At 49.3% G+C, this 27,427-nt stretch overlaps 2 protein-coding genes across 2 annotated transcripts; one reads left to right on the top strand and one right to left on the bottom strand.

The window, feature by feature from the left end:
* Nucleotides 1–23,007, top strand: LOC140597951 (uncharacterized). The gene is made up of 3 exons (XM_072750012.1): nucleotides 1–520; nucleotides 17,177–17,292; nucleotides 22,824–23,007. Exons 1-3 carry the CDS (start codon nucleotides 65–67, stop codon nucleotides 22,876–22,878), a joined length of 627 nt encoding a protein of 208 aa, XP_072606113.1. The 5' UTR covers nucleotides 1–64; the 3' UTR covers nucleotides 22,879–23,007.
* On the bottom strand, nucleotides 1,739–27,282 carry WDR88 (WD repeat domain 88). Its single transcript, XM_072750018.1, has 9 exons — nucleotides 27,051–27,282; nucleotides 26,884–26,947; nucleotides 25,237–25,375; nucleotides 24,160–24,289; nucleotides 17,506–17,693; nucleotides 15,890–15,972; nucleotides 14,585–14,653; nucleotides 4,231–4,323; nucleotides 1,739–2,125 (listed from the first exon to the last, which is right to left on the bottom strand). Exons 5-9 carry the CDS (start codon nucleotides 17,552–17,554, stop codon nucleotides 1,934–1,936), a joined length of 486 nt encoding a protein of 161 aa, XP_072606119.1. The 5' UTR covers nucleotides 17,555–17,693; nucleotides 24,160–24,289; nucleotides 25,237–25,375; nucleotides 26,884–26,947; nucleotides 27,051–27,282; the 3' UTR covers nucleotides 1,739–1,933.
* Nucleotides 27,283–27,427: the final 145 nt, after the last annotated feature.

Genomic DNA, 27,427 nt, shown 5'->3' with positions numbered 1-27,427 from the left:
CCCATTACCGTGGATTCTGCGCCATCGGCCGCGCGCATGCGCAGGAGCTGGGGGCAGCCGGCGCATGCGCGGTGGCCGGCCCGGCTCCCACCCGCGGCTGCGCGGGGCCCCGGCGGGCTGGTGTCCGCGCCCCGCTGGCGTCTCCCCCCGGCGCCGAGCCGCGGAGGCCGCTCACCGGGGAGGCCGCGCGAGGTCGCGCCTTCCGCCCTCCACACCTGGCGCGGGAAGCCCCGCAGGCTGTCCGGTCGGTCGGCGCGCGCATCCCGCCGCGGCCCCGCGTGGAGCTCGCAGCAGCCCCCGCGCCCGCGCCCGCAGCTCGAGGGGAGCGGCCCTGCCCGCCCGGGGCGCCCTCGGCCCTCGGCCCTCGGCTGTGCCGCTGCTCCCGCCGCCACCGCCCGGGGGGTGTCGCCTGCACTCGGCTCCCCGCCGGCTGCTTCTGGGCGCCCCCCCCCGCCCCGACACCTGCGAGGGCGCCTGTGAGCAGCAGCGGGGCCTCGGGGGGCGCCTCGGCCACGGAAACGTAAGTCTCGGCAGGTGTGTGTGTGCAACCTTCCTGGACACACAGCTTCCAGGTTGCACACAGCTGTCCAGCATCACCTGTCGTAGCAAGACCCCGAGAAGCGACCCGTGTGCCCATCAGTGGGGCCCCGGGGGGACCTGCAGCGCGGCCGTGCCCCGCAGCGGGGTGGGGGGCGCGACACACCTGTGCGCGTCCTGGGGGGGGAGGGGGACACATCTGTGCGCGTCCTGGGGGGAGGGGGACACACCTGTGCGCGTCCTGGGGGGGGAGGGGGACACACCTGTGCGCGTCCTGGGGGGAGGGGGACACACCTGTGCGCGTCCTGGGGTGGGGGAGGGGGACACACCTGTGCGCGTCCTGGGGTGGGGGAGGGGGGCACATCTGTGCGCGTCCAGGGGGGGTGGGGGGAGGGGGGCACATCTGTGCGCGTCCTGGGGGGGGATGAGAGGAGGGGGATACATCTGTGAGTGTCCTGGGGGGAGGGGGCACATCTGTGCACGTCCTGGGGGGGTGGGGGGAGGGGGACACATCTGTGCGTGTCCTGGGGGGGTGGGGGGGACCACTTAGCCCCAGGGCATGTCATTGAAAGAGAAGTTGCTGGGAGGGCGCCAAGTGGAGCTTCCACCGGTTCCTGCCTCGCAGGTGAAGCGGCGACACACGCGGACCCGCAGCTCCAGCCTGAGGGGCCAGGCCCCAGGGCTGGGGCCGGGTGAGGGCCTCGGAGCCCTGCCCACGGCCGCAGAGCCCACGGAGGCCCACGCGCTGACGGGACATCAGGCCTGCAGTTAAGCCCGATGGGGCTTAACCAAACCGAGGCCGAGCTAAGTCATGGAGCCCTCCCGCTACCTGAGACCTCTGTCCCTCTGGGCCACTCAGGGGTGTGGTGTGGTGGGCTCTGGAAGCGGGAAGGGGGCCGTACCCCTGCCTGGGCCTTCTGGAAAGGGGAACGCCTGCGGTGGAGAGCCGGAAGCCTCCTGTGATGGAAATGCCCTCGGCCCCGCTGCCTCACCAGACCTCCCTCTGCTCAGCCCCCTGGCACCGGGGAGCCTTAGCCGGGAGGTGCCCGCAGTGCCGGGCTTCCCAAGGGGCCCCCGTGCATCTTCCTGCCCAGTTGATGAGCCCCATCAACCGAGGAGCCTTACAAGGCAACACTGAGACGGAGTGAACGCCGGGACACAAGGCTTAGATGGAGCAAAAAGCCTTCTAGAATTCACAGGCTTGTTTTCGAAAGGAATCTAGATATTTATTCTGCGTGAAAACTAAGAACAAGGTGTGTGATTCCCCAGCGTGCTGTGGAGCTGACGCTGTGCCCCAGTGTGACCGCCCACCTCCGGGGCCAGGGCGGGGGCCTTAGCCGGAGGTCCCTGCGTGACAGGTCACCTTACTCAAGCCAGCCAGCAGGCCCAATGGCCGTCAGTCGTCTGTGCCCAGGCTGCACTCCCTTGACCGTATATCTTCCCCTCCTGAGGATGATGACAAGGCTTCTGCTGACAAGGCTTCTGATGACAAGTCCTTCTCGCTCATTCGGCAGAACACACATTTGGTGACTGTTTCAGAAAAGATGTCACTTTCGTAGGTGGAGAAAGGCTTCTCACATACTTCACACTGACATGAAATATTTAAAAAGAGCAAAAAGCAAGTGCTGGTCAGAGGTGACCAAGGCATCCAGGTTAGAGTGCTCCCTCCAGATCCAACCACCTGGGGTTGGGCCAGAGCAAGTGCTGCCCTCCTCCCTGTGGTCTCTAACCCCACAAGGGTGGAGCTTGCGGACCCCTGGGAACCACCCCGGGCCTCCCCCCCCCCCCCCCAGCAGAAGCTGTGCAGATATGACCGCAGCAGCTCGTCCCCTGCTATGGGAAGCCTAGGGGCAGGAGTGGGGAGCCACTTGACAGTGGAGAGGATGGGGTGAGTGTCTGACCCCACCCTCTGTCCTTTGTAGAGCACAGCTGTGGGCCCTGAGGGGCTCTCCTAATTCCATGACGGCCTGGGGACCTAACTTACAGAACCAAGAGAAGCAAGTAGGCGAGATTTCTAAACAGAGCAGTAATTGTTATTAGATGCTGAAGGTGCTGAGCATCCTCCTCCCTCTCAGCCTGTTTCTGGCCAAGGCACACAGAGAGCAGTGGATACAGTGGCACAGCTCACCCACCATATCTGCTTCCCACAAACAAGTGAGCAATACCACAGGGAGGGGGGCTCTCAGGCCATGAGCAGAGGGCTTGGGGATACTCACCACAGCACCATCCCCCTGCAAGATGGCATGCCCTGCTCTGGCACACCAGGCCCCTGTGCTTTGCCCCCTTTGCCCACTCAGGGCACTGAGGCCTGTAGGAGAGGCAGCCACACACACCCCAGGGCAGGCCCTCTGGGAAATCAGGCTTTGAGGTTTCTTATATTGATTTTGACCAAGACAAATGCGGAGGGCTCATCTTTGGAACAGTTTCAAGTATGTCTCTTTCTTTTGTTTTGCAAGAAAGAAATCTGGTCCTTACCTACCTTATCCTATGGCATAATTTCCCGTGACCCAACCCCAAAACGTCAGAGGAGGCAGTGCGTGGGGGCCCTGTTCCAGGTGGCAGGTGGAGGACATGGGCAAGCACTGCTCTGTAGCTAGTCAGCTTCTAGGGCCTAAGGGCCCACATGGCCACACAGGCCATGAGGACCAGCTGGCCACAAAGACAAGGTCCATGTTGGTGCCTCCCCTCATATCCCTGCCCTACAGTGCTGTTCCAAATTAGCCATTCCCAGCAGTAGCTCCCAGCTGGGCCTTCTAAGAAGAGAACCTAGGTGGCTCCAGGGAAGGAGGACTGTGAGGACCCAGCATAGACTCCTCAAGCCTCTCAAGGTGCAGCCAAGTGTCTGTAGCACAAGGCCCTCATAAGGACTGGCCTTCAGCACCCAGGGATGGACTCTATGGCCAGCCCTGGCTATACCTGGTGAACTAGATGTGCCCACCCTACCACCACCCTCTGCTAGAGAAAAACAGGTACCTGGGCCACTTCCATGGGAAGGCACTGGGGGCCTGGCCAGGGGGTCTACTGAAGCGGCAGAAGCTAATATCATGTCCAACTGTGTGCCTCGCTATGCTCTGACTCACTTCACTCCTCAGACACCCCAAGAGAGCTCCTGCCTCAGAGTCTTCACACAGAGGGCTTTCCCGCTGCTGGAAAGTCCTTCCCTAAACACCTGCACAGCTCACTCCCTCACCACTTCAGGTCTTTAACAAAAGCTACCTTCTCAGTAAGACCTATCCTGACCACCCTTTCAAGTGTCACCAGCAGGGACCCTGGGTGGCTCAGTGGGTTGAGTGGCTGGACTCTTGATTTCAGCTCAGGTCTTGATCTCAAAGAGTCCTGGAATCAAGTCCCACCCTCAGTGGGGGGTCTGCTGGAGGATTCTCTCTCCCTCTGCCCACACACGCTCTTTCTCTTTCTCAAATAAATAATGTGTCACCAACATTCCCACCCATTCCCTTTCCCCCTGTTCTTTTTCTCCAAATTATTTATTGCCATGTGACATACTATATATTTTTCTGGCTTCTTTGTTCATGGTCTCCTCTTTTAGAACGTAAGTTCCCTCAGGGCAAGAATTTCAATCTCTTTGTTCGTGGTTTTTATCCCCAGCTGCCCAATAAATGTTCAAAGGATAAATTAATTTGTGGAGGAAACTAATGAAAGCCTTCATTGAGCTTAATATTACCCAGTACTAACCTGTTTCACCTTTAAGCCCAGGGCCTTTTTGTACTTGATTACCATAGGAATTTGGTCAATTTCTTCAATATTCCACAGTCTCACCGTCCTGTCCTAAAACAAATTAAACAGCAAAGCAGCAGTCACCAAATAGGCTTCTTCAGCCAGGAGGCCCTAGGGAGGTGCATCGCATCCAGGTTCCCGTGTGAAGAACCTCACCCTGCAGAGGAGCAAAATTAGGGTGAGCAACTGTCCCGATTTGTCCAGGACCACTGCGCCTTTAGTACAAGTCCCACATCCCCGCAAACCCATTCCAGGATGCATAAAGTCCCACTTGTCAGCAATGGATGCAGAAGTCTGAGGGGAAAGCACAAAACCCATACAGTGGCCCCCAAAAGAGGAGCCAAGAGCAAAACTATTTTTAATGACAAGTGGATATGCGTAGACAGATGATTCGCCTTCCATAGTTGCTGCCACTTTTCCATGCCTTGCAGTTCACATTAAGTTCCCAAAAATGGGCCATCCGTTACTGTGATTCACCCCCACTTGATGTGATTTAAGCATTCCGTGTGACTGCATTGTGTTAACACAAGTGTTAACAGTCTGCCTTTGATTTTACCTGTGCAACTGTTGTGCTTTGTTTCAAGATATTGCAAGTAAAATGTTTATCATTATGAATATTACTATTGTGTTTTCTAAGAGTTCTGATCATGAAAGTAAGAATAATTACAAGACCAATGCCAACATGGCACAGACATCACCAGAAGCAGAGGCTAAACAGCTGTGTTTAATGACAGCTGGACAGACAAAACTAGAGTGGAGGCAGGGGTGGGGTGGTAAATAACCAGAACACATCCTACTGCAGGATATGAGGAAAAGAATTTGGAATTGGGTATGGTGGAGACAAGAATGAGTCTCACAAGCCTAGTATGAGATGGGCAAATTCTAAATCAGTTTTTTCATATCCCAAAAAGACACCAATGTGAAAGAAAATGAAATGTGAGCCGTCCAGATTGGAAAAAAAAGTAAAACTATTTGAAGATTACTTAACTTTGTATAATAGAGAATTGTAAAGAATCAACTAAAAACCTATTAGAAGTAACAAATAAGTTCAGTAAAACCAAAGACACAAAAATCTATTGTATTTTTATATACTTGCAATGAACAATCTGAAAGTGCAATTTGAGCAATTGCATTTAGAATAGCATTAAAAAGAAAATGTTTAGTGATGATTTTAACAGAGGAACTGCAAAACTTAGACCAAAAACTAAAAATATATTGTTGAAAGAAACTAAAGATGTGAATGAACAGAAAGAGATCTCATGTTCAATAGATCAGAGAACGTAATATTGCTAAGATGACAATAATCCACAAAATGTTCTATAGATTCAACACAATCTTTATGAAAATCCCAGATGACTTCTTTGCAGAAATAAACAAACTGATCTTAAAATTTATATGGATATTCAGGGGAGTCAGAATAGCCAAAATAGTCTTGAACAAGAACAATAATATTGGAGGATATACATTTCCTTATTTCAAAACTTACTACCAAGCAGTAGTTATCAAGATAGTGTAGACACAGTTCAAAAGAATGGAGAAACTAAAAATAAAACTGTTCATTTATGGTCAGGTGGATTTTTGACAGGGGTGCCAAGAGCTAAAACTATGAAACTCTTAGAAGAATACTTAGGAGTAAATGTTGGTGACTCAGGATAAAACAGTGGTTCCTTTGACCTGACACCAAAAGCACAGGCAACAAAAGAAAATATAGAAAAATTGGATTTTCCCAAAGTTAAAAACTTGTGCTTCAAAGGATATGCATCAAGAAAGTGAAGATCTATAAATGGCCGATAATTACATAAAAAGATGCTCAACATATTAGCCATCAGAGAAATGCGAATTAAAACAAGATACAATTTCACAACCATTAGGATGACTAAAGTAAAAAAGAAAATAACAAGACTGGAGAGGCTGTGGAGAAGTTGGAACCCTCCTGCATACTGGTGGGAAAATGAAAGAGTTCAGCACTTTGGAAGACAGTCTGGCAGTTCCTGAAGTGAGTAAACATACAGAGTTACCATTGTGACCCAGCCGCTCCACTTCTCAGTACATACCCAAAAGAATAAAACACAGGTGTTCAAACAAAAACTTGTTCACAAACATTCATACCACTATTGTTTACCATAGCCAGGTGGTGAAAAGAACTATGGATAAAGTGTGATATATCCGTATAATGGAATATGATTCAGCAGTTAAAAGAAATTACTTAAATTACAGCATAAATAAATCTTGAAAACACTATGCTAAGTGAAATAAACCAGTCACAAAGGGCCATATATTGTATGATTACATTTAAGTGAAAGGTCCATAATAGGAAAAATCAGAAGCAATAATAGAATAAATGAATAAAAACTAAAACGAGGGGCACCTGGGTGTCTCAGTCAGTTAGGCATCTGCCTTCAGCTCAGGGCAGGGTCTCAAGGTCCTGGAATTGAGCCCCACATCAGGCTCACTGCTCTGCAGGGACTCAGCTTTCTTTCTTCCTCCCTCTGTCCCCACCTCTTCTTGTTTTCTCTCTCTCTTGTAAAATCAAATCTTAAAAAAAAAAAAAACAACCCTAAAACAAAAATAGATTAGTGTTCCTAGGTAACATAATAAGACCAAAAAAAGGAAGTAAAAGATAAACAGATTGGGAAAGAAGAAATAAAACTCTTTGCTCACAGATGACATGATGGTCTATGTAGAAAATCCAAAAGAATTAACTACAAAAAAAGTCTTATAATAAGTGATTACAACAGGGTTGCAGGATACACAGGTTAATGTATAAAATATATATACAAAATATACATATGTGTATATGTACAATACATACAAAATAATATACAAAAGTCTATTGACTTTCCTATATACCAGCAATGAGCAGTGGGAACTTCACATTAAAAACACACTAGTGGGGATCCCTGGGTGGCGCAGCGGTTTGGCGCCTGCCTTTGGCCCAGGGCGCGATCCTGGGGACCCGGGATCGAGTCCCACATCGGGCTCCCGGGTGCATGGAGCCTGCTTCTCCCTCTGCCTATGTCTCTGCCTCTCTCTCTCTCTCTCTCTGTGACTATCATAAGTAAATAAAAAAAAAAAAAAAAAATTTAAAAAAATAAAAAATAAAAAAATAAAAACACACTAGTATTTACACACACCCCCAAATGAAGTACTTAGGTTTATATATAACAAAATACTTACAAGATCTATATGAGGAAAACTATAAAACTCTTCATGAATACGAAGATTGATTATTGTCAAGCTGTCCTTTCTTCCTAACTTGATCTATGGATTCAGTGAAATCCCAATCAAAATCCCAGCAGGTTATTTTGTGGATATCGACAAACTGCTTCTAAAGTTTTTATGAAAAGGGAAAAGATCCAGAATAGGCCAATATAATGATGAAGACAGGAACAAAGTTGGAGGCTGACACTATCCAGCTTCAAGATTTACTGTAAAGCTACAGTTATCAATACTATGGTATTGGTGAAAGAACAGAGAGATCATTGGCACAGAATGGAGATCCCAACAATAGACCCACATAAATATAATCAACAAAAGAGCAGAGGAAATACAATGGAAGAATTATAGTCTTTTCAACAAATGGTGCTGGAAAAACTGAACATTCATGTGCAAAAAAAAAAAGTCTAGGCACAGACTTTACTTACATCCTTCACAAAAATTAACTCAAAATGTGTCACAGACCAAAATGCAAATTTATAAAACTCCTAGACAATAACATAGGAAAAAATCTAGATGACCTTGGGTTTGATGATGACTTTTAGATATAATATCAAAGACATGATCCATGAAAGAATCAATAAGCTAAACTTCATTAAAATTAAAATTTTCTGCTCTGCAAGACACTATGTTCTGCTCTGCTACACACAGAGTATTTGCAAAAGACATAGCTGATAAAGCCCTATTATCAAAAAATCTATAAAGAACTCTTAAAACTTAACAATAAGAAAACAAAGAACCCCGTTTAAAAATAGACCAAAGATCTTAACAGGCCCTCCGCCAAAAAAAAAGGCATATAGATGGCAAATACACATGTGAAAGATGTTCCACATCCTACGTCAGCAGGGATTCACAAATTAAAATGATGCCTCTAAACACCTGTTATAATGGCCAAAATGGAGAACATGGACAACGATAGTGCTAATGAGCATGCGGAGCAACAAGAACTCTTATTCACTGCTGATGGGAATGCAAAATGGTAGAGCCACTTGGCTTTCCTGCAAAACTAAACATACTCTTACCATACACTCAAGCAATCAAACTCCTCGATGTTGTCTAAGGGAGTTTAAAACTTATGTCCACACAAAAACCTCCGCAAGCATGGTTATAGCAGCTTTACTCACAACTGCCCAAAGGCGGAAGCAACAGAGATGTCTTTCCGTAGATGAATGGATAAACTGTGGTACAGCTGGACAGTGGACTGTTATTCAATGCTAAAAAGAGCTATTAAGCCATGAAAAGACACAGAAGAACCTTAAATGCGTATTACTAAGTCCAAGAATCAATCTGGAAAAGGCCATACACTCTATGGGTTCAGCTGTATAATATTTTGGAAAAGGTAAAACTATGGAGACAGTAAAAAGGATCAGTGATTTCCAGGGTTTTGGGGAGGGAGGGATGACCAGGTGGGACACGGGATTGTGAGGGCGGTGGAGCTGCTCTGTATGGTACCGTGGTGGCGGATACATGGCATTCTACAGTTGTCCAAACTCCTGGAATGTGCACCATGAAGCGTGAACCTCACCGTAGACTCTGGACTCCAGATTATAATGACCAGGGTAGGCTCATCAGTTACTCTAAATGTCTCACTGGTACATAACGGGGGAGGGCCACGTGTTTGTGAGGGCAGGGAGCATATGGGAAATCTCTGTACCTCCTCTCAATTTTGTTGCAGACCTGAAACTGCTCCAAAAACACAGTCTAGGGGCACCTGCGTGGCTCTGTTGGTTAAGCACCCGACTCTTGATTGCAGCTCAGGTCATGATCTCAGGGTTGTGAGATCTCAGCCCTCATGGGGCTCCACACTGAGCTCGAGCATGCCTGGAATTCTCTCTCCCTCTTCTTCTGCCTCTGCGCCCACTAGTGCACACTTGTCCCCTTCCTCTCTCTGTCTTCTCAAATAATTACTCAGCCATCAAAAAGTTGGAAATCTTGCCATTTGCGATGACGTGAATGGAACTAGGGATATTACACTAAGCGAAATAAGTCAGTGAGAGAAAGACAAATGTCATATGCTTTCACTCATGTGGAATTTAAGAAACAAAACAGGATCATAGGGGAAGGGAAGGAAAAATAGGGTGAAATCAGAGAGGGAGACAAAGCATAAAGGACTTTTAACTCTAGGGAACAAACTGAGGGTCGCTGGAAGGGAGCGCTCCATACTATTAGCCTAACTCTGTATACCCAAAACTGCTCTACAAAACAAAATCTATTTTTAAAAAAAGACACCAGTACTCCTGAGACAGTAGTGGGAATACTGCTCAAATGAACATCCATCATCGTATCATTCCTGTGATTGTTCTTAATGGAGTCAGCAGAACAATGCCCACCTCCCAGAAGTCCACCTCCTAATCCCCAGAACCCGTGAACATATCAGGTTACAAAAGGGAATTAAGGGGGGACGCCTGGGTGTCTCCGGGGTTGAGCGTCTGCCTTCAGCTCAGGGCCTGATCCCAGGGTCCTGGCATCACGTCCCGCATGGGGCTCCCTGCAGGGAGCCTGCTTCTCCCTCTGCCTATGTCTCTGCCTCTCTGTGTGTCTCTTGTGAATAAATAAGTAAAATCTTTTTTTAAAAAGTGGGGGAGGGAGCGAGGATCCCTGGGTGGCTCAGCAGTTTAGCGCTTGCCTTCGGCCCAGGGCGTAATACTGGGGTCCTGGGATCAAGTACACGTCAGGCTCCCTGCATGGAGCCTGCTTCTCCCTCTGCCTGTGTCTCTGCCTCTCTCTCTCGAAAAAAATTTTTTTTTAAATGTGATGTTTTAAAAAAAATTATATTAAAAGGTGGGAATTAAGGTTGCAGATGGAACAAAGTTCGCTAATCAGCTTATCTTACAATAGGGGGAATGTTCTGGGTTATGCAGGTGGGCTGGGCTGGACAAAATAACAAATGTCCTTAAAAGTGGATAACACAGTGACAGGAATATGACACTATGGAAGAAAGGAACAGAGAGATACAACATTGTGGGCTTTGAGGATGGGAGAGAATGCAGGAGCCGAGGAATGCGGGTGGCCTCTAGAAGCTGGAGCGGGGAAGGTAATAGATAATTCCCTATAGCCTCCAGAAAGGAATACAGTCCTGTGGGTGCCTGGATTTTAGCCTAGCAAGACTTTGTCATACTTGTCTCACAGAACTGTAAGATCTTCAGTTTTTGTCGTGTAAGGGATGAAGGGTATGGTGACGTATTACAGCTGCAACAAGAGACCGTGAGTCATGTTACCTTTCCTGAACCAGCAGGTACCACTACATGTCCTGCGGCAGAACAGGAGGGGCACGCGATTACATCCTGGCTGGCCCCTCGCCGAGTGGAGCCGTCAGGTTCCACCAATGATCATACACTCCACAGTAAATCAAGTGACTTGTCGAATCCCCACCACCTACCCTTTAAATACTTTGATTCAAAAGTTGGGAGTTTCAAATCATCTTCTTGGTTTCTGTGAAGATTTTAGTGAAAATGCAGAAAACCTAAAACAAAAGCGTGTTGACATCTTATCTGAATACTAACTAGACATTGCTCATCTATCTACATATTCAGCAGACAATGCAAATGTAAATTCTGGCAAACTCTATTCAGCCTAATTTCCTCCCAAATAAATGAAAAGATCTCACCTGTTAAACGGCAGCACATCCTGCACTCCACCCACCAAAAAGGAGTGTGATTTGCTCACCCGTGATGTTGGGTCCTTTTTTTTTTTTTTCATTCAAGATTTTTATTTACCTATTTGACAGAGAGAGACAGTACAAGCAGAGGAGCAGCAGGCAGAGGGAGAGGGAGAAGGGGCCTCCCGGCTCAACCCCAGGACCCTGGGATCATGACCGGAGCCAAAGGCAGATGCTTAACCAACTGAGACACCCAATTGCTCCACGTATTTTTTTAAATTAATTATTAGAGAGACAAAGAGAAAGGGGTTGGGGGGAGGAACTGAGGGAGAGGGAAAGAATTTTTTTTAAGATTTTATTTATTTATTCATGAGAGACGCAGGGAGAGGCAGAGACACAGGCAGAGGGAGAAGCAGGCTCAATGCAGGGAGCCCGACGTGGGACTCGATCCCAGGACCCCAGGGTCACCACTGAGCCAAAGGCAGGTGCTCAACCACTGAGTCACTCAGGGGTCCCAGAGAGAGAGAGACTCTTCAGCCGACTCCCCACTAAGCATGGAGCCCGACGAGGGGCTTGATCCCGTGACCCTGAAATCAAGACCTGAGCCAAAACCGAGACTGACACATAACTGACCGAGCCCCCTGGGCCACCCTGTGGTCTTTCTTTCTTTCTTTTTTTTTTTTTTTTGCGACTCCGCCGGGACCCCTGTGGTCTTTCTTATTAGAAGTTTTTAGTCGCTTTTCCCCTTCCTCAAAAGGTGCAGAAGCACTTAAAGATGATGACTTTGTAGAAATGGAGGAAGATGTACTCTTTAAACATGTACCTCTGAGATGGCCGTTAGCATTGCCGGCTCTAGAGAAGGTATTTAAAATGTGGGCCTGCCACAGAATCGTATTTTTTTTTTAAAGTGTGGCATAAGAGGAATGTCCTCTGGCTTTGAAATGCATTGAGGACGAGAGTGTAGGAGACAACAGAATTAACAAGAAAGGTATACACTGTTCTCCAACAGCGTTTGAGGGTCTTCAAAGAGGCCACGGCGAGCCTGTAGGTGGGTGAAGTGACTGTCCCTCGGTTGCAGGTTGTGACAAAAATTCATACAGTGAAAACAGGATTCATTTTTTTTTGGAAATAGGACTGCTTCAGTACTTAAAAAAAAAAAAAAAAAAAAAAAAAAAAACCTGGGGCATCTGGGTGGCTCAGTGGGTTAAACGTCTGCCTTTGGCTCAGGTCATGATCCCAGGGTCCTGGGGTCGAGCCCTAGGTCCGGCTCTCTGCTCAGCAGGGAGTCTGCTTCTCCCTCTCCCTGCAGTGGGCTCTCTCTCTCTCTCTCCCTCTTTCTGTCAAATAAAAAAAATATTTTTAAAAAAATTTCACCAGGGATCCCTGGGTGGCGCAGCGGTTTGGCGCCTGCCTTTGGCCCAGGGCGCGATCCTGGAGACCCGGGATCGAATCCCACATCGGGCTCCCGGTACATGGAGCCTGCTTCTTCCTCCGCCTGTGTCTCTGCCTCTCTCTCTCTCTCTGTGACTATCATAAATAAATAAAAATTAAAAAAAAAAAAAATTTCACCAGAAAATGACAGTCACACCAACGAGGACATTCTCAATGTCTGTACTAAAATCAAACCTTATTTGGAATCCAGCTTTATTATCACAAATTCAAATCACCCCTGTGCTAAAGCCATTTCCCTGAGAAGGAGAAGCTCGAGTTTCGACGGCATCCGGTGTACTTCCGAGGGCTTTACAAGAATGGCCACTCTCGGCAGGGCCGGCCTAGCCGGTGCAATTATCATGGCAAACGACCTGTCGACAAATGCTGCTCGTCCACTAAGAGAGGTTTGCAGACTTAGCGCAGCCAGACGGCTTTGGAGAGCCGGAAATGAATTCCCACAAATCTAAAAACCGCTGGTGTCTAGTAAGTAAAATCCCGAGTGCTCCACTCGGAGCACTCAGCAGCCTTTGTTGAGAGGCTGTTTAGCTTGATGGCACCTCGTGGCCTGACACCGAGAATGGGTGACAAGTGGGCTTGAGAGCAGAGCTGCAGGCCAAAGTGATTATACATTGGTGAGTATTTTGTTTTACTGCTACAGCAAAGAAGGGCCTCCCGAGGCTGCAGCAGCTCAGAGAACACAGTCCCCCCTTGAACTTAGGCCATGTTATATGTCAGTTATAGCTCAGTAAAGCTGGAGAAATAGATACACAAATAAATAGAGGTAATACCTCTTTAATCAATCCTATGGTATTTGTAGTCACTTTTTAAAATCTTATGTTTAAAAAAATAAAATAAAATAAAATAAAATCTTATGTTTATGTATCTTAAGCATACATGATGGCATATATAGCCCACAAACCTTCAGTGTCCTGTGAAGAGTTTTTTAAAGTCTAAATAAATTGCTATAAGACAGAAACATTATAAAATAGTTTTATATTTTTAAAACATATTTAATGAGTCCTATCTATTATTAAGTACTACCAATTGCCCCCGTCAAGTAGTCCAATTATTATTGTTTCAATACTAGCCTTTATGGAACAGAGAAGTGAAAAATACAGACTAAGACATACATTTCAAATAAACCTTCATTTTTCTTACTTTGGTTTGCACTTTTACTTGTTTCCAGCTTTACTGAGATATAGTTGCCATAGTCATTTTTCACATTTTTTTAAGATTTTATTTATTTATTCATGAGAGACACGGGGAGAGGCAGAGACACAGGCAGAGGGAGAAGCAGGACTGCCTGCAGGACTCCATCCTAGGACTCCGGGGTCACGCCCTGAGCTGAAGGCAGACGCTCAAGCACTGAGCCCCCCAGGCGCCCCCATTATTCCTATTTTTAAGTTACGATAACATATGTCATAGAACTTTCATTACGTGTTATATTTTTATGGTATTTGGGTCCAGTTGGCAGCGTCTGGGTTGGCTCTCTGACAAGTTGGTCACGGTAGGCAGATTCTTGCCCACAGTCCCGTACACCTAGAAACCCCCAGGCTGGAGAATGACATGGCACTAATCAAGGCCAGCAGGGGAGCAAGGCGGCACCCCCACTTGTGCTCATACCCCGGGATACCCTGGGTGCGCTCTTTTGTACCACTGGCATGGAAATTCTAGGACGCAGTGATGCAGAGAGGGAAGGCTCACTTGGGAGCTCAGGGTGGCCTCTGCTCACCAGCGAGCTCACACCTTGCCCTCTACGGGCCCTGCTGGCTCCATCACTCACCAGCCTGGGCAGGCCTCTGCTCCAGCAAAGCTCAGATGCCAACGGCTGCAGACCCAGAAATACCCAGCAGCCCCCCACATGAGCAGCCATAGGGACCTGCTTTCCACATTCCCCGCCAGCTCCCTGAATGAGGATGGCCTGGCCAGGAGGGTGGTGGAGGGTGGGGGGTGGGGTGCTCAGACTGCGCCAGCCCAGGAATTCTGCTTGACAGGAACACCTCGGTTAACACCTATCTCACAAATGTGAGAGAAATTGTAAGTTACCCGAAGGTTGGCCACGTTTACCTTTGAAGCAGACAGGACCCATTTCTTGTTGTTGCTAATGGCAACGTCTGTCACCCAGTCATTGTGGCCCTGAAGAAAAATTAAATTTTAACAGGCACCTAGAGGAAAAACCTCGGTGAGCACAACAAAAAAACACAGAGTCGGGCCCCCGGGGATGCACACATTTAGGAGCTGCTCACTGTGCCTCCCTGGTGGAACGGGAAGGGTAAAGGTGGTTGATGCAAGTGTGCATTCTGGCACTGTGTGTGTGTGTGTGTGTGTGTGTGTGTGTTAAATGGTATTGTCTGAAGTGTCTAGCAGGAACGTGGGGCGGGGGCGGGCAGGGGCGGGGGGTGATGACTATATTCCCAGCTGGTCCAGAGGCCTCTTGCAGGCTCCCGTTTGCGTTCTTTGAGGCTCTCCTGGTGCGGGGGCTTTTGCTTCCAGTCACTGCAAACCTATCCGCTGCAGCCAGATGAAGCAAATGGGGGGTGGTTTTCCTCTGGTAAAAGGGAGCTCAGAGCAGGGAGGTACCACTGTGGGTTCAGACACTTACTGAGGTCTTTTAAGGGACTTTTTAACATGGGGAGGTTGAATGCTCAGCTTTAAGCCATTTATTTGCAGTGATGTGAACTCCCTTTGGCTCCCCCAGAACCCCTGCAGAACAGCACTCCAGACAGACCCGGCCTGGGATCCCAAATGTTGTGGTGATCAAGGGGACACAGTCTATGTTGGGGCCACGGGGACAGAGGGGCCTGGTGGTGGAGGCAAGCATTCGCAGCCAGACCACAAGATCACAAGACCAGGGAGGATGCGGGAACCTCGGGCCGGGCGCTCCGCAGAGGCCCAGCTGAAGCCAGCCCTGGGCCCGCCTACCGTCTGCACTCTCCCAGTGTCGGACTCCATCCCCTCGTTAGAGCCACTTTGCGTTGCGTCTCCTCTAATTGGAGGCAGAAGCACTGGGTGGGTCGCCATCACTTTGGAGCCCACACTTCTCCACCTCTGAGTTTCTGCATTTGCAGTTCCCTCTGCCTAGAACACCCTTCCCCCATTCACCCAGTCTTTCCTTACCATGGAGTTCTCAGCTCAAGTGCCACCTTCTCCAAGAAGCCCTCCCTGCCCACCCTCTGTGGATTAGTCCTTGGGGTCTGTTGCTATCACATCACCCTGTTGTGATTTCTTGTCAGTGATCTGCTTGTCGGTTCCTCGTCAGTTCTGCACAGAGGTGTCAGCTCCAGTGGGCACCTCTAGGCCTGTCTCACCGGCTGCTGTATCCCCAGCACCCAGCACCCCACCTGACCCTCTACCTGGTACTGCCATTGGTACCTTCAAGGAGAGCTTCCGGTAGCCTTCTCCTACATCCCAGATGGCCACGGTCCTGTCAAACCCTCCAGACACAAGAAAAGAGGCTAGGACACAAAATGACAGAGTTTCAGGGGGTGGGGGGTTCAGTGGGAGGGAGGGGGGGTCATCCTCCCCAGCCAAGCGCCTCCTCCCTCCCCGAGGTCAAAGCAGGCTGAGAGGTTGCATTTGTGAGGTGCCACCGCGGTTGGCTCCGAGGACACCCCAGCCCCTTCCTGGAGCAGCTGCATGACCCCCAGCCCATCACAGCCAATTCTCAGTACTCAGGGCTGTGACGATCCGTGAAGCCAGCGGTGCGTGACCTGGTTCGGGGTCTGTTTCTGTTGAAACCCGCTCTCTTTGATCCGGACTGTGTGTCCATCACCATGAAGTGTGCGCCCTTCGGGGCTCCAGCTCCCGCCCGGGCCGACCCCCACACCCGGTGGGCTCGGGGCTCCGTAAGCAGCAGGGGCAGCAACCCACGCCACAACATGCAAAACGACTGGGCACCACAGAGGCCGCAGAAGGGACGCTTTACAAGAAGAGAGCTGAGACAAGACGACGGGGCGCCGCCCAGCTCGGCGGCAGGCGGCCTGCAGCGTGGCCCCGGGTCCACGGCCCCTGCGGCCTCCCGCCCGCGCTGCACCTGCTGATTTCAGGGTCACGGGTAAATTTTACCCAGGATGCTAATGCACAAATGTGCAATGTGAGGATAGTGCTGGTTGACCATAGGCAGCCCCGAACCCCCCAAAATGCAAGGACGGACACTGGTGGGACCCCTCATAACGGGGCCTGACTCACACAGAGGCCACTGGGGAAGAGGAGTTGTTCAAAAGCGCCCCAGCATTTCGCCAGCCAGGCTCTGGTTGCTTCTGTGCTGGCTGGGGGCCCCTGAAACACACACAGAGCGAACCCCACTCCTGACGAGGATGGAGGAGGAGTAAAGCCACCGGGTCCTGAGTGTCGGGAGCAGTCGCTTCCCTCGCCGAGGCTAGTGGTCCGAGGCCGCTTCCCGTCATCACCCGTTGGCATCCCCGACCCTTCATTTGGCAACAGCGCCCCGATTTCCCACGGGGAAAGAGCCCACATGTACTCTCAGTCCCTGTGGAGGGTAGACTCCGACGGGGGGGGGGGTAGCTCGATCCTAGCCAATCAGAGGCCTCCCCTGCTAAAGTGATTGGCTCAGAGGTGGGTGTGTCCCAAGCTGAGCCAATGAAAAACTTCCCTGGGACTTGTGCTGGGAGCATCTTAAAGATGGTTCTCTCTTCCCAGGACTGGCTCCCTGACAGCATTGTGTGGTGTCTGGACCCAGCCACACCTGAACTGAGACCTGCCCTTGGACTTTCCCATTATGGGGGTGAACAGCTATCTTTGGCCGCTAAGCCACAGTAAGCTGAGTCTCTGTTACTTGCACATTTCTGTGTGTGAATGTCCCTTTCAGTTTTTGTTCTTTTTTTGTTTGAAAATAAATCCACCCTCACCATTGGCATCATCAGAAATTGCCTGTCCACCCTACGGAAAACCCGTGTGAGTGGAACGTGAGGAGAACCACCCCCAGCATTCTCACAGGTGTGAAATCTTTCCACGGGTTAATTACTCACTGTCTCTGGAAAAGTGGCAGGAGCTCACAGAACCTTCATGGCCCTGCATTAGAGTCACACAGGCTCCAGAGTTTCGAAACTCCCCTGTGTGCACATTCCATATTTTTAAGGTTTTATCCCAAGAGCTTGTACATAGGAAATGGCCACTGACGGTGAAACAGCAGTTTGAGATTGCACTGGAATGAGCCCTGAAACACAGACGGAAGGGTGCACACATTAGCACTTCATGCCTGGAGGATGTGAGGACACACCCAGGGTGACGGGCGCTGTAGCTGATCCCCTATGACCTAATGGACATCATTCCTTCCATCACTGCCTACCATGGTCCAGATCTTTTTTTTTTTCCCCAAGTTTTTATTAAATTCTAGTTAGTAAACATCCAGTGTAATATTGGTTTCAGGAGTCGAATTTAGTGATTCCTCATTTATATACAACACCCAGTTCTCAACACAACAAGCGCCCTCCTTAGAACTACCCATCACCCATTTAGTCCATCCCGCACCCACCTCCCTCCATCAACCTTCAGTTTAAGAGTCTCATATGGTTTGCTTCCCTCTTTCTCTTTTCCCCCCTTCCTCTATGTTCATCTGTTTTGTCTCCTAAATTCCACGTGAGTGAAGTCATATGGTATTTGTCTTTTGCTGACTTACTTCACTTAGCATAATACACTCTGGTTCCATCCACGTCATTGCAAATGGCAAGAGTTCATTCTTCTTGATGGCTGAGTAATATTCCATTATGTATATGTTACCATGGTCCAGATCTTAATTGCTCTGACTGTGCCACACTATCCCAGGATTTCTCAATCATGGTTATATTGACATTTTGTGCCACTCACAATTCTTTGCGGTAGGGGGTTGCCCCGTACATCGTGGGATGTTTAGCAGCAACCCTGGGTTCTACCCACTAGATGCCAGTAGTCCCGACACCTAGCTGTGACAACCAAAAATGTCTCCAGACATTGGAAAATTGTCCACTGGGGGCGGAGGGCAAAATTGCCCCTGATTGAGAACCACGGCACTACTTAGAGCTACCTCACCCTTGAGAAAAAAGAGCGTCAGAAAATCCGTTAGTGGTGGTCAAAAGAATAATGCCCTGTTGGGTTTGGTACTGTGACCACACTTAATAGGTGGGCTTCTCCTGCTCACCCTCTGCCTCCTTTCTCTCCGAGACATGGGAGCTTGGCTCCTTCTACCCGGTACTCCTGCCCCAGCCCTCTTACCACACCCTCCTACTTACCTTCCCAACTACTCCCTCTTTTCTCTCCCTCTCTCCTCATCTGTATTCAGTGTAATTAAAGCATAGCTTAATGCTGTGTGTTCAATTAAGTTTTGAGTCATCCATTCTCAATTTTTCTGTCTCTTTTTATGACAGAAAAAAAATTGCCAGAACTTTGCTATTTTTATTTTCTTTGTGATCCTCAAAGTATTTTCCCTGTGAATCTCATCTTCTGTTATAAACAGCTTTCAAGAGAACCTATAAACATAAATGAGCATCTCTGAGTAGTCTGGATTGTAAAATCAGTCATTTTACTTGAAAGCAGGCTTAGAAAAAACTTTTTCCTAGAGCTCAGGTCAGAGTTTTGGATTCTGTTTCAGTTCTTTGTAATGCACAGACTGAGTAAGAGCAAAGGAGAAGAAACGTCAATGTCCCAGGGGTGTCCAGGATAAAATTTTCCAAATTCCTGTGGCTGTTAGGCTAAGAGCTATCCCAGCATTCACTGGAGATGGATAAAAAGCCTTCCCCAGAATCCAAACACTGTTGTTGGGATTTAAGCCAGCGCTATCTCTATTTTCCAGGATGGGGTTCTCATTTCAAATAAATTCCACTTCTCATAAGAGACTGTTGTACTTAGTACAAAAGTTTGAGGAAAGAGCTTACATTGTACCTGTTTCTGGACAAGATGGAATCAATGCACTTCTCCCTATACCTCCTGCTAAGGGCAGCCAACAATCCTGGGCATTTATAAAGCAAAGAGGAGACTAGAAAAGATGGAGACAAGAAGGCAGACCAGCAAGATATCTTGGGACCCAAGAATGGTATGCTGGGAGTCCCTAGAGTTTATTTTTCTTCATATATCCTGTAGTGAAAAGCCTATAACCCCCAAAACAATGGGGACCATAAAAAGGCCCTCAAGAAAAGCCTGTTCTCCCTAACCAAATGGACAGCTGAGCAAGATGGAAAACTTTTAGACACTACCCACCGTATTCCAGCCAAACATCTCAGGAAAACCTGCCTCCCATCCCCCACCCAGGTCAGCAAGGGCCAAGACGGGAGCCTAGACTGCCGTGTTTGCCAGGCTCTGCTTAAGTGGCCTGCGAGGACAGGTTTTAAGACTGAGTATTGGGGTGCCTGGGTGCCTCAGTGGTTGAGTGTCTGCCTTTAGCTCAGGGTGTGATCCCAGAGTCCCAGGATCGAGTCCCACATCAGGCTCCCCACATAGAGCCTGCTTCTCCCTCTGCCTGTCTCTGCCTCTGTGTGTCTCTCATGAATAAATAAAATCTTTTAAAAAAATACGACTATTTCCTAATGTAATTAATACACACAACGTCCATGACACAAAAGAAAAATCACCCATCATACTCAGAGCCAGGAAAATCTCATTGTGAATGAGAAGATAATCAACAGATCTCCAACAATGAGATGACACAGACATTAGAATTACCTGACAAGGATTTTTAAGCAGTCACCATAAAATACTTCGACAAGTATAATCATGCTTGAAACAAATGAAAAAAATAGAAAGCTTCAGTGAAGACACAGATGTGACAAAGGACCAAATGGAAACTTCAGAACTGAAAAATATGATATCCAAAATTAAATATTCAATGAAAAGGACAGAGGAAAGAATCAGTAAATATCAACAGACAATATAAATTAAACAGTCCAAAAAATAGACTGGGGAAAAAAACCTGAAAGACTTGTGGGACTATAACAGAAGATCTGAAATTTGTGTCATCAGAGTTCCAGAGGAAAAGTAGGTATCGCTGAAAAAGTAATCAGAGACTATATCTGAAATCTTACCAAATATGGCAAAAGACATAAACCTATAGATTCAAAACCTATAGCCACCTGAAACTAAAGTAGGGGGACACCTTGGGTAGCTCAGTGGTTGAGCATCTACCTTTGGCCCAGGGCGTGATCCCAGAGTCCCGGGATCAAGTCCCACATCAGGCTCCCTGCAGGGAGCCTGCTTCTCCCTCTGCGTGTGTGTCTGCCTGTGTCTCTCATGAATAAATAAATAAAATCTTAAAAAAAAAAAAACTAAAGTAGGAATAAACCCAAAGAAATCTACACCCTGACACATCATAATTAAACTTCAAATACAACACTTGACCTCTAGGTTATGAGTTCGAGCCCCCGTGTTGGGGGTAGAGATTATGTTTTTAAAATGAAATTAAATACATAAACTTCTGATAACTTAAAACAGAGAAAAAAAATCTTGAAAGCAGCAGGAGAGAAATGGCACCTTACTTTGGGGAAAAAACAATTTGAATGGCAGTGGATTCTTCATCAGAAATCATGAAGATGAGAAGTGACAGGACAGATTTTAAATAATGAAAGAAACAAACCTGTCAACCCCAGTTTTTATATCCGGCAACAATATCCTTTAGGAATGAAGGAGGGGTGCCTGGGTGGGTAAGTGTCCCACTCTTGATTTTGGATCAGGTCGTGATCTCAGTGTTGTGAGATCGAGCCCTGGGTGGGGCTTGCACTGGGCAGGGAGTCTGTCTGAGATTCTCCCTCCTCCTCTCCTTCTGCCCCCTCCCTCCTCTCTCCCTCAACCCCTCCCCCCACCTGTGAATGCACTCTCTTGAAAGAAAGAAAGAAAGAAAGAAAGAAAGAAAGAAAGAAAGAAAGGAAGAAAGAAAGGGGGGGAGGGAGGAAGGAAAAATCAAGACATTTTCTGAATAGAGAACTCTAAGAATTTGTTGCTTTCAGAAGTACCCTCAAAGAATAGCTGAAAGGAATTGTTCTAGACAGAAAGGAAATGGTGAAATAAGGAAAACTGGAACATCAGAAAGGAAGAACATAAGCAAAAGTATGGGTAAATACAATAGACTTCTCAAGTTTTCTAAATTGTGCTTGACGTTTGAAACCCCCCCAAAATCATTTATTTATGTTCATTCCTTTTATGTTTACTCCTTGCAAGCTTCCAAATCCCTTAAGATGATGAATTTTGAAAGTCCTCCAGCTCTATAATTGGCAGGACCCAGGGAAAAATTAAAATGCAAGGCCCTGGTTCCTCAAAAAGCTACATATAGCATTACCATCTGATCCGGAGGTCCGCTCCTAGGCATACAGACAAAAAAACTGAAGGTGGGAACTTGAACCGATACCCGTCTGCTGATGTTCTTGGAAACACTGTTCAATGGTCTGAGGACAGAAGCAACTGAAGGGTCACTCGACAGATGAGCACATCAATGGAATGTGGTAGATCCATACAACGGAATATCGTTAGGTCATAAAAAGGAATGAAGTTTCTTATAAATGCTACTGGGTGACCTTTGCAAGCAGTGTGCTGAGTGAAATAAGCCAGACACGAAAGGGCGAATTATGTACGATGGCATTTGTACGGAATATCCAGCCTAGGCAAATTCCCAGAGGCAGAGGGTAGAACAGAGGTTACTAGGCTCTGGGGTTGGAGGGAGTGGGGGTTACAGTTTAGTAGACACAGAGTTCCTGCTTGGGTAATGAAAGGGTTTTGGAAATAGACAGTGGTGATGGTTGCACAATACTGTAAATGCCATTAGTGCCAGGGATTAACTTTAAAATGGTTAAAATGAGGGGCACTTGGGTAGCTTGGTCAGCAAGGCATCAGACTCTTGGCTTCTGCTCAGGGTGCCATCTCAGGGTGGAGAAATTGAGCCTTGTGTCAGCTCCACACTCAAGCTTGAGATTCTCTCCCTCTCCCTGTGGCCCTCCCTGATGCACTCTCTAAAATAAATAAATCTTTTTTAAAAATGGTCAAAATGAAAATTTTATGTTGTTGGGACACCTGGGTGGCTCAGCAGTTGAGTGTCTGCCTTCAGCTCAGGGCATGATCCTGAGGTCCCGGATCAAGTCCCATATCGGGCTCCCTGCATGGAGCCTGCTTCTCTCTCTGCCTGTGTTTCTGCCTGTGTCTCTGCCTCTCTCTCTCTCTCTGTGTGTCTCCCATGAATAAATACATAAAATCTTTAAAAAAAAAAAGGAAAATTTTACGTTGTATATTAGTTTTGTTGAAATTTAAAACATAATGTGATATCCTCCAAACCACTGAACTGTTCACTTGAAATGCGCGCGTTCTCTGATATGTGAATTATCTCTCAATAAAGCTGCCAAGAGAGAACGGAAGACAGGCAGGAAGGAGGGAAAGCGGGAAGCACATGACCATGAGGCAGGTAAGAGAGATTGTTCACTAGAGATCCTTTCACTCCTTTTTAATTTTGTTCCGTGTTTCACGTTTTGCCTTTTCAAAAAGTAATTTACAGGGGGTTCCCAGGTGGCTCAGCGGTGTAGCGTCTGCCTTCAGCCCAGGGCATGACCCCGGGGTCCCGGGATCGAGTCCCGCATCGGGCTCCCTGCATGGAGCCTGCTTCTCCCTCTGCCTGTGTCTCTGCCTCTCTTTCTCTGTATCTCTCATGAATGAGTAAATAAAATCTTTTTTTTAAAAGTAATTTACATATTTTTGAAATAAAAACACGCAAAGCCCCTTGTTCAAAAACTAAGAATTTCAGGACATTGACAGCAGAGCATGAAATCCCGTGTGGGCAACTCCGTGGTGGGGAGGCCCTGGGTAACTCCAGAGGCTGCAGGCCATGAAGCCAGCACTGTCATGTGGCACCCAGAACCTCTGCCTCTATATTTTCTTACTGAAAGCTACATTTCCAAAAATAAAAAATAAAAATCACACATTTGGGTTGATCGGAAATACCGATACACACTTTGCTTATCTCCCCTTCCATCCCCATGAGGAAAACAGAGCGCAGTGGACTGTGACACTTGCCCACCGCTGGAACTGTGGCCACCCCTGTGGCCCACACCCCTTGCTACCCTAGGGAGGTGGCCCCCGGCGCCCCCCATCCGGGTGGCCCTGGGAGTCCCTCTCAGTAACAGAGCTTGTGTGGCCCCAGGCGAGGACCTGTCTGTGCTAACCTGCTCAGACCACACCTGTGCTCCATCTGCAGGTGCGGAACGTAAGGTCCAAGATCACCCAGAATAGGAAACTGCGCCCTCTTAATCCCTGGCCAGATCCCCAGGGGCCAGCAGGGCTCGTGACAGTGCTGCAGGCAGGGTGACAGGGCACAGGTGCCTGCTGGAGAGGACCAGCGCGCTTGGGGCAGCCACCTGCCTTGTAACCCTCACAGGCCCCGTATTATCACATCTTCCCACTTTACAGAAGATGCTGGAAATTCATGTTTGGGAGGCAGGAGGGGAGCCTTGCGCCGTGCGTCCCAGGGTTGGCTCACGTGGAAACAAATGCCCCTGAGCCAGGCTCATGCTGTGCCCCCAGCTGCCTCCCTCCTTCACCTTTCCAGCTCCGGCCTCCTCCGAGCCCTGGGACCAAGCCAGGGGATGCCCCGCGCGGCGACCAGGTCGCTGAGGGCATGCAGGCCGAGCCAGGGGGCGCGCGGAGGGGCCTCCCCGCCTCAGGATGGGGCCCCTCCTCACTTGGTGATGCTGAGCAGTGTGGCCTGGGACGCAAGATCCCAGATCTTGATGTTTTTGTCCAGGGAGACAGAAGCCACCTTCTGGCTGTCAGAGTCGAAGCAGCAGGCGGTGAGAGAGCGGGCGTGATGATCTGCGGCACAGGGAAAGCGGCTGGTCAGGCTGGTCACCCTGCATTCCGGCCCCGCGTTTCACTGGGGACTCTTGCCCAGACATCTTCCCGGGGGGCCAGCCACATGCCAGGCTCAGACCGAGGAGCATGGCTGACCCGCTCCCTGTCCCCGCAGAGCTTCCCATCCAACAGGGACGGCCTGGTGCCAGCAACCACCCACAGCACGCGGGGGGCCACACAGTGGGGGAGGGGAGGGCTGTAGGTCACGGCTCCCGGCCCGCAGAAGGTTGGCCCTGCCCTGAGAGGTCAAGGAGTGGCCCCCAAAGTCAGCAGGAGACACAGAGTAGGAAGAGGGCCCCCCAGCAGTAGGAGCAGCACATGCAAAGGCCCGGAGGTGGGCCAGAGCGTGTGCAGGAGTGTGGTGTGCCACTAAACCCTGGAGCCTGAGAGCAGGTGGAGTGTGAGGTGACCCAGGAAGGAGAGGTGCTGGCCGTGGGGCAGCACCCGTGTCACAGGTTCTGCTCAGCAGCAGAAACAGAAAGTACACATGGGAGGGGGCTTCGGGCATGTGAACACACACACATGGGTGTGCACACTCTCTCTGAGGTCAGGAAGGCCACCCAGCGATGTGTCATCAAGAACAGACACCCCGGGATCCCTGGGGGGCTCAGCGGTTTAGCTCCTGCCTTCCGCCCAAGGTGTGACCCCGGGGTCCCAGGATCGAGTCCCGCATCGGGCTCCCTGCGAGGAGCCTGCTTCTCCCTCTGCCTGTCTCTGCCTCTCTTTTTCTGTGTCTTTCATGAATAAACAAATAAAATCTTTAAAAAAAAAAAAAAAGGAAGGAAAAAAGGAAGGAAGGAAGGAAGGAAGGAAGGAAGGAAGGAAGGAAGGCCGGCCACTGTTGGTCAAGTGACAAGAGGCTGTTGCCCCGGCAGGTGGAACAGAGTGGGGAGCCCGTGCAGACTCACTTTTGATGTAGGACACGGTGGTGGCAGTCTCTGCATCTGTTATACAGATTCCGCGGTCCACGTCCAAGGCTGAGACCACGTACTTGCCGTCGGGAGAAAGCTTACAGGAGGCTATGAAGGTTTTGTGTTTGATCTTCCACTGAATGGGGCAACAATTAAAAGGTTGTTTTCTCTCTAGCCCCGCCGTCTAGGCGAACTTTCTGATGATGGAAACGTCCCATCTGTGCACCGTCCAGTCCGTGAGCCTCTGGCTGCACATGGCCTCTGAGTCCTCGTAATGGGCCAGGGCAGCCAAGGAGCCCAATTTCAAAGTTGGTTTCATTTCACCTAGTTTGACTAGTAGATGTAGTTAGCAAGGCTGTGCCCAGGCCAGAGCGACGAGGCCAAGTAGAGCACCTGGCAGGACCAGCAGTGCAGTTCTGGCAACAGCCAACTTTCCTCCTACCCAGTTCGGTAAACGGGGGTTCGTCCAGTGCCTCCCTGAGCCTCGCACCACAGATGAGACCCTGCAGCCAGGCCCCAGGTCGCTCACTGTCCCCTTGGAGCGGTTGGCACCCAATCTCGGGGAGGGGACAACGAGCCGATCAACATTCCAGGAAAGGAGGGCCTCTCTGTATGTTACTGTTATGGTATTGGCACTGTCACCATTTTAAAGTAAGCCCACAAGGACACCCAGGTGACACCCAGGGTTGGACGCCTGCCTTCGGCCCAGGGCGTGACCCCGGGGTCCCAGGATCGAGTCCGCAGCAGGTTCCCTGCAGGGAGCTGCTTCTCCCTCTGCCTGTGTCTCTGCCTCTCTCTCTCTCTCTCTCTCTCTGTGTCTCTCATGAATAAATAAATAAAATCTTTTTAAAAAAAATAGTGAAACACAGCCTGACTTAACCATGCATCCCTGAAAAAGGATGACACGGATGTAACCCTACCCACCATTTATTTTTGAGTGAAAAGAGAGTCAAGATCCACAAAGGATGCACAGAAGGACACTGGGCTGTTAGCAGCTCATACTCACCTGTGCTCAGAGGAAAATTCGCACAGATGTAGGAAAAGAGATGCCAAGGTATTGACTATAATTTCTGGGCTCCTTACAGTGAATATAAACTGATCTTTGCAGTGAGAAGAAAAGAGGAGAAAGGGGAGGTGATGAGGAGCTCCCTGGGGAGCCTCCCCAAACCCCGACAGAACCAGGGCTGCCTGGGCACGGGACAGACAGACGGAGTGTCAGCCTGGTCCCCGATGGACTGGACGGATGGACGGACGGAGGCCCCTCCAGGCTGCTGCGGAGAGGCTGCTCCCCAGAACACTCGTGGTGTTTTGACCACGTGGTCTTTGTCTCATCAAATCCCAACACCCCACAGGGCGGGTCTCTGATCCTATGCACTTCCCTGAGCCTGGAATGCCGTGCCCTCTCTCCCCCACCCCCGCCCCCGCTCCTCTCGTGTATCCAGTCCTTCCAGCAAAAGCCCTCCCCTGCCTGCCCCAAGAAGCTCTCTTTCCCGATGCCCGACCTCCATCACCCAGGAGAAAATTCTCCTCTTCTGAGAGCCTGGTTTCCCTTCCTACACCCAGGGGCCCAGCCCAAGCCTCACCCCCCCCCCCCAAGATGCCCAGTCAAGACCTCGCGCTGCTTGCTAGGGGGGCCACACTCACCAGCAGCTTGCCTGTCTCAAGGTCCCAAGCCCTCACCGCTTTGTCGTGGGACGCTGTGACAAATCTGCCAAGAAAATGATCCAGACAGTTATAGCTATGGGTTCTATGAAAAAAGAAAAAAAAAAACATAGAAAATCTAATTCAGGACCAAGATTGTATGTAAATACCCAAATTTTTCTCAAGATGCTCCCCAAGTCCCCTCCATGCTCCTCCCTGGACACGGATGGAACCTAATGCCAAGGCACCGCTGCCCGCCGTTGCTAAGTCCCCTGCCACCCAGGGAACTTCTCCCATATTCGGGGCATTAATGGGACCGTTCCCTTCTGCAAATGACCGTCTTCTGCTGAGGGGATACGTGCGGCTCACACGGACCGACCCCTTCCTTCTCTGCTCACCTGTCTGTTTTACAGAAACACTTGGGCAGCTCCCTTTGTTCTGGAATGTTTTCTTGGACGCTTAGCAACACAGCAGCCGTGTGCCTTTGTACATAACACTGTACGTGCACCGCCCACCCGTTGCGTGTTTCCACGGCCCTCGGTGCCCC

Source organism: Vulpes vulpes, chromosome 1 (assembly GCF_048418805.1).
Source record: "Vulpes vulpes isolate BD-2025 chromosome 1, VulVul3, whole genome shotgun sequence".
Taxonomy (NCBI): Eukaryota; Metazoa; Chordata; class Mammalia; order Carnivora; family Canidae; genus Vulpes; species Vulpes vulpes.
This window is presented reverse-complemented; position numbering and strand designations above follow the sequence as displayed.

Excerpts from the sequence above, each read along its gene's own strand:
- WDR88 (XM_072750018.1), bottom strand. The coding sequence starts at position 17,554 with ATGCAGGGCCATGAAGGTTCTGTGAGCTCCTGCCACTTTTCCAGAGAC. Across the intron at positions 15,973-17,505 it reads CTGCCACTTTTCCAGAGACA|CCTCTTTTCTTGTGTCTGGA; the intron begins GTGAGTAATTAA and ends TTTGTGTCCTAG. Across the intron at positions 2,126-4,230 it reads TGGGCTTAAAGGTGAAACAG|TGTGAAGTATGTGAGAAGCC; the intron begins GTTAGTACTGGG and ends ATTTCATGTCAG.
- LOC140597951 (XM_072750012.1), top strand. The coding sequence starts at position 65 with ATGCGCGGTGGCCGGCCCGGCTCCCACCCGCGGCTGCGCGGGGCCCCG. Across the intron at positions 521-17,176 it reads GGCGCCTCGGCCACGGAAAC|GACTGGCTCCCTGACAGCAT; the intron begins GTAAGTCTCGGC and ends CTCTCTTCCCAG. Across the intron at positions 17,293-22,823 it reads TCTTTGGCCGCTAAGCCACA|CTGCCAAGAGAGAACGGAAG; the intron begins GTAAGCTGAGTC and ends CTCTCAATAAAG.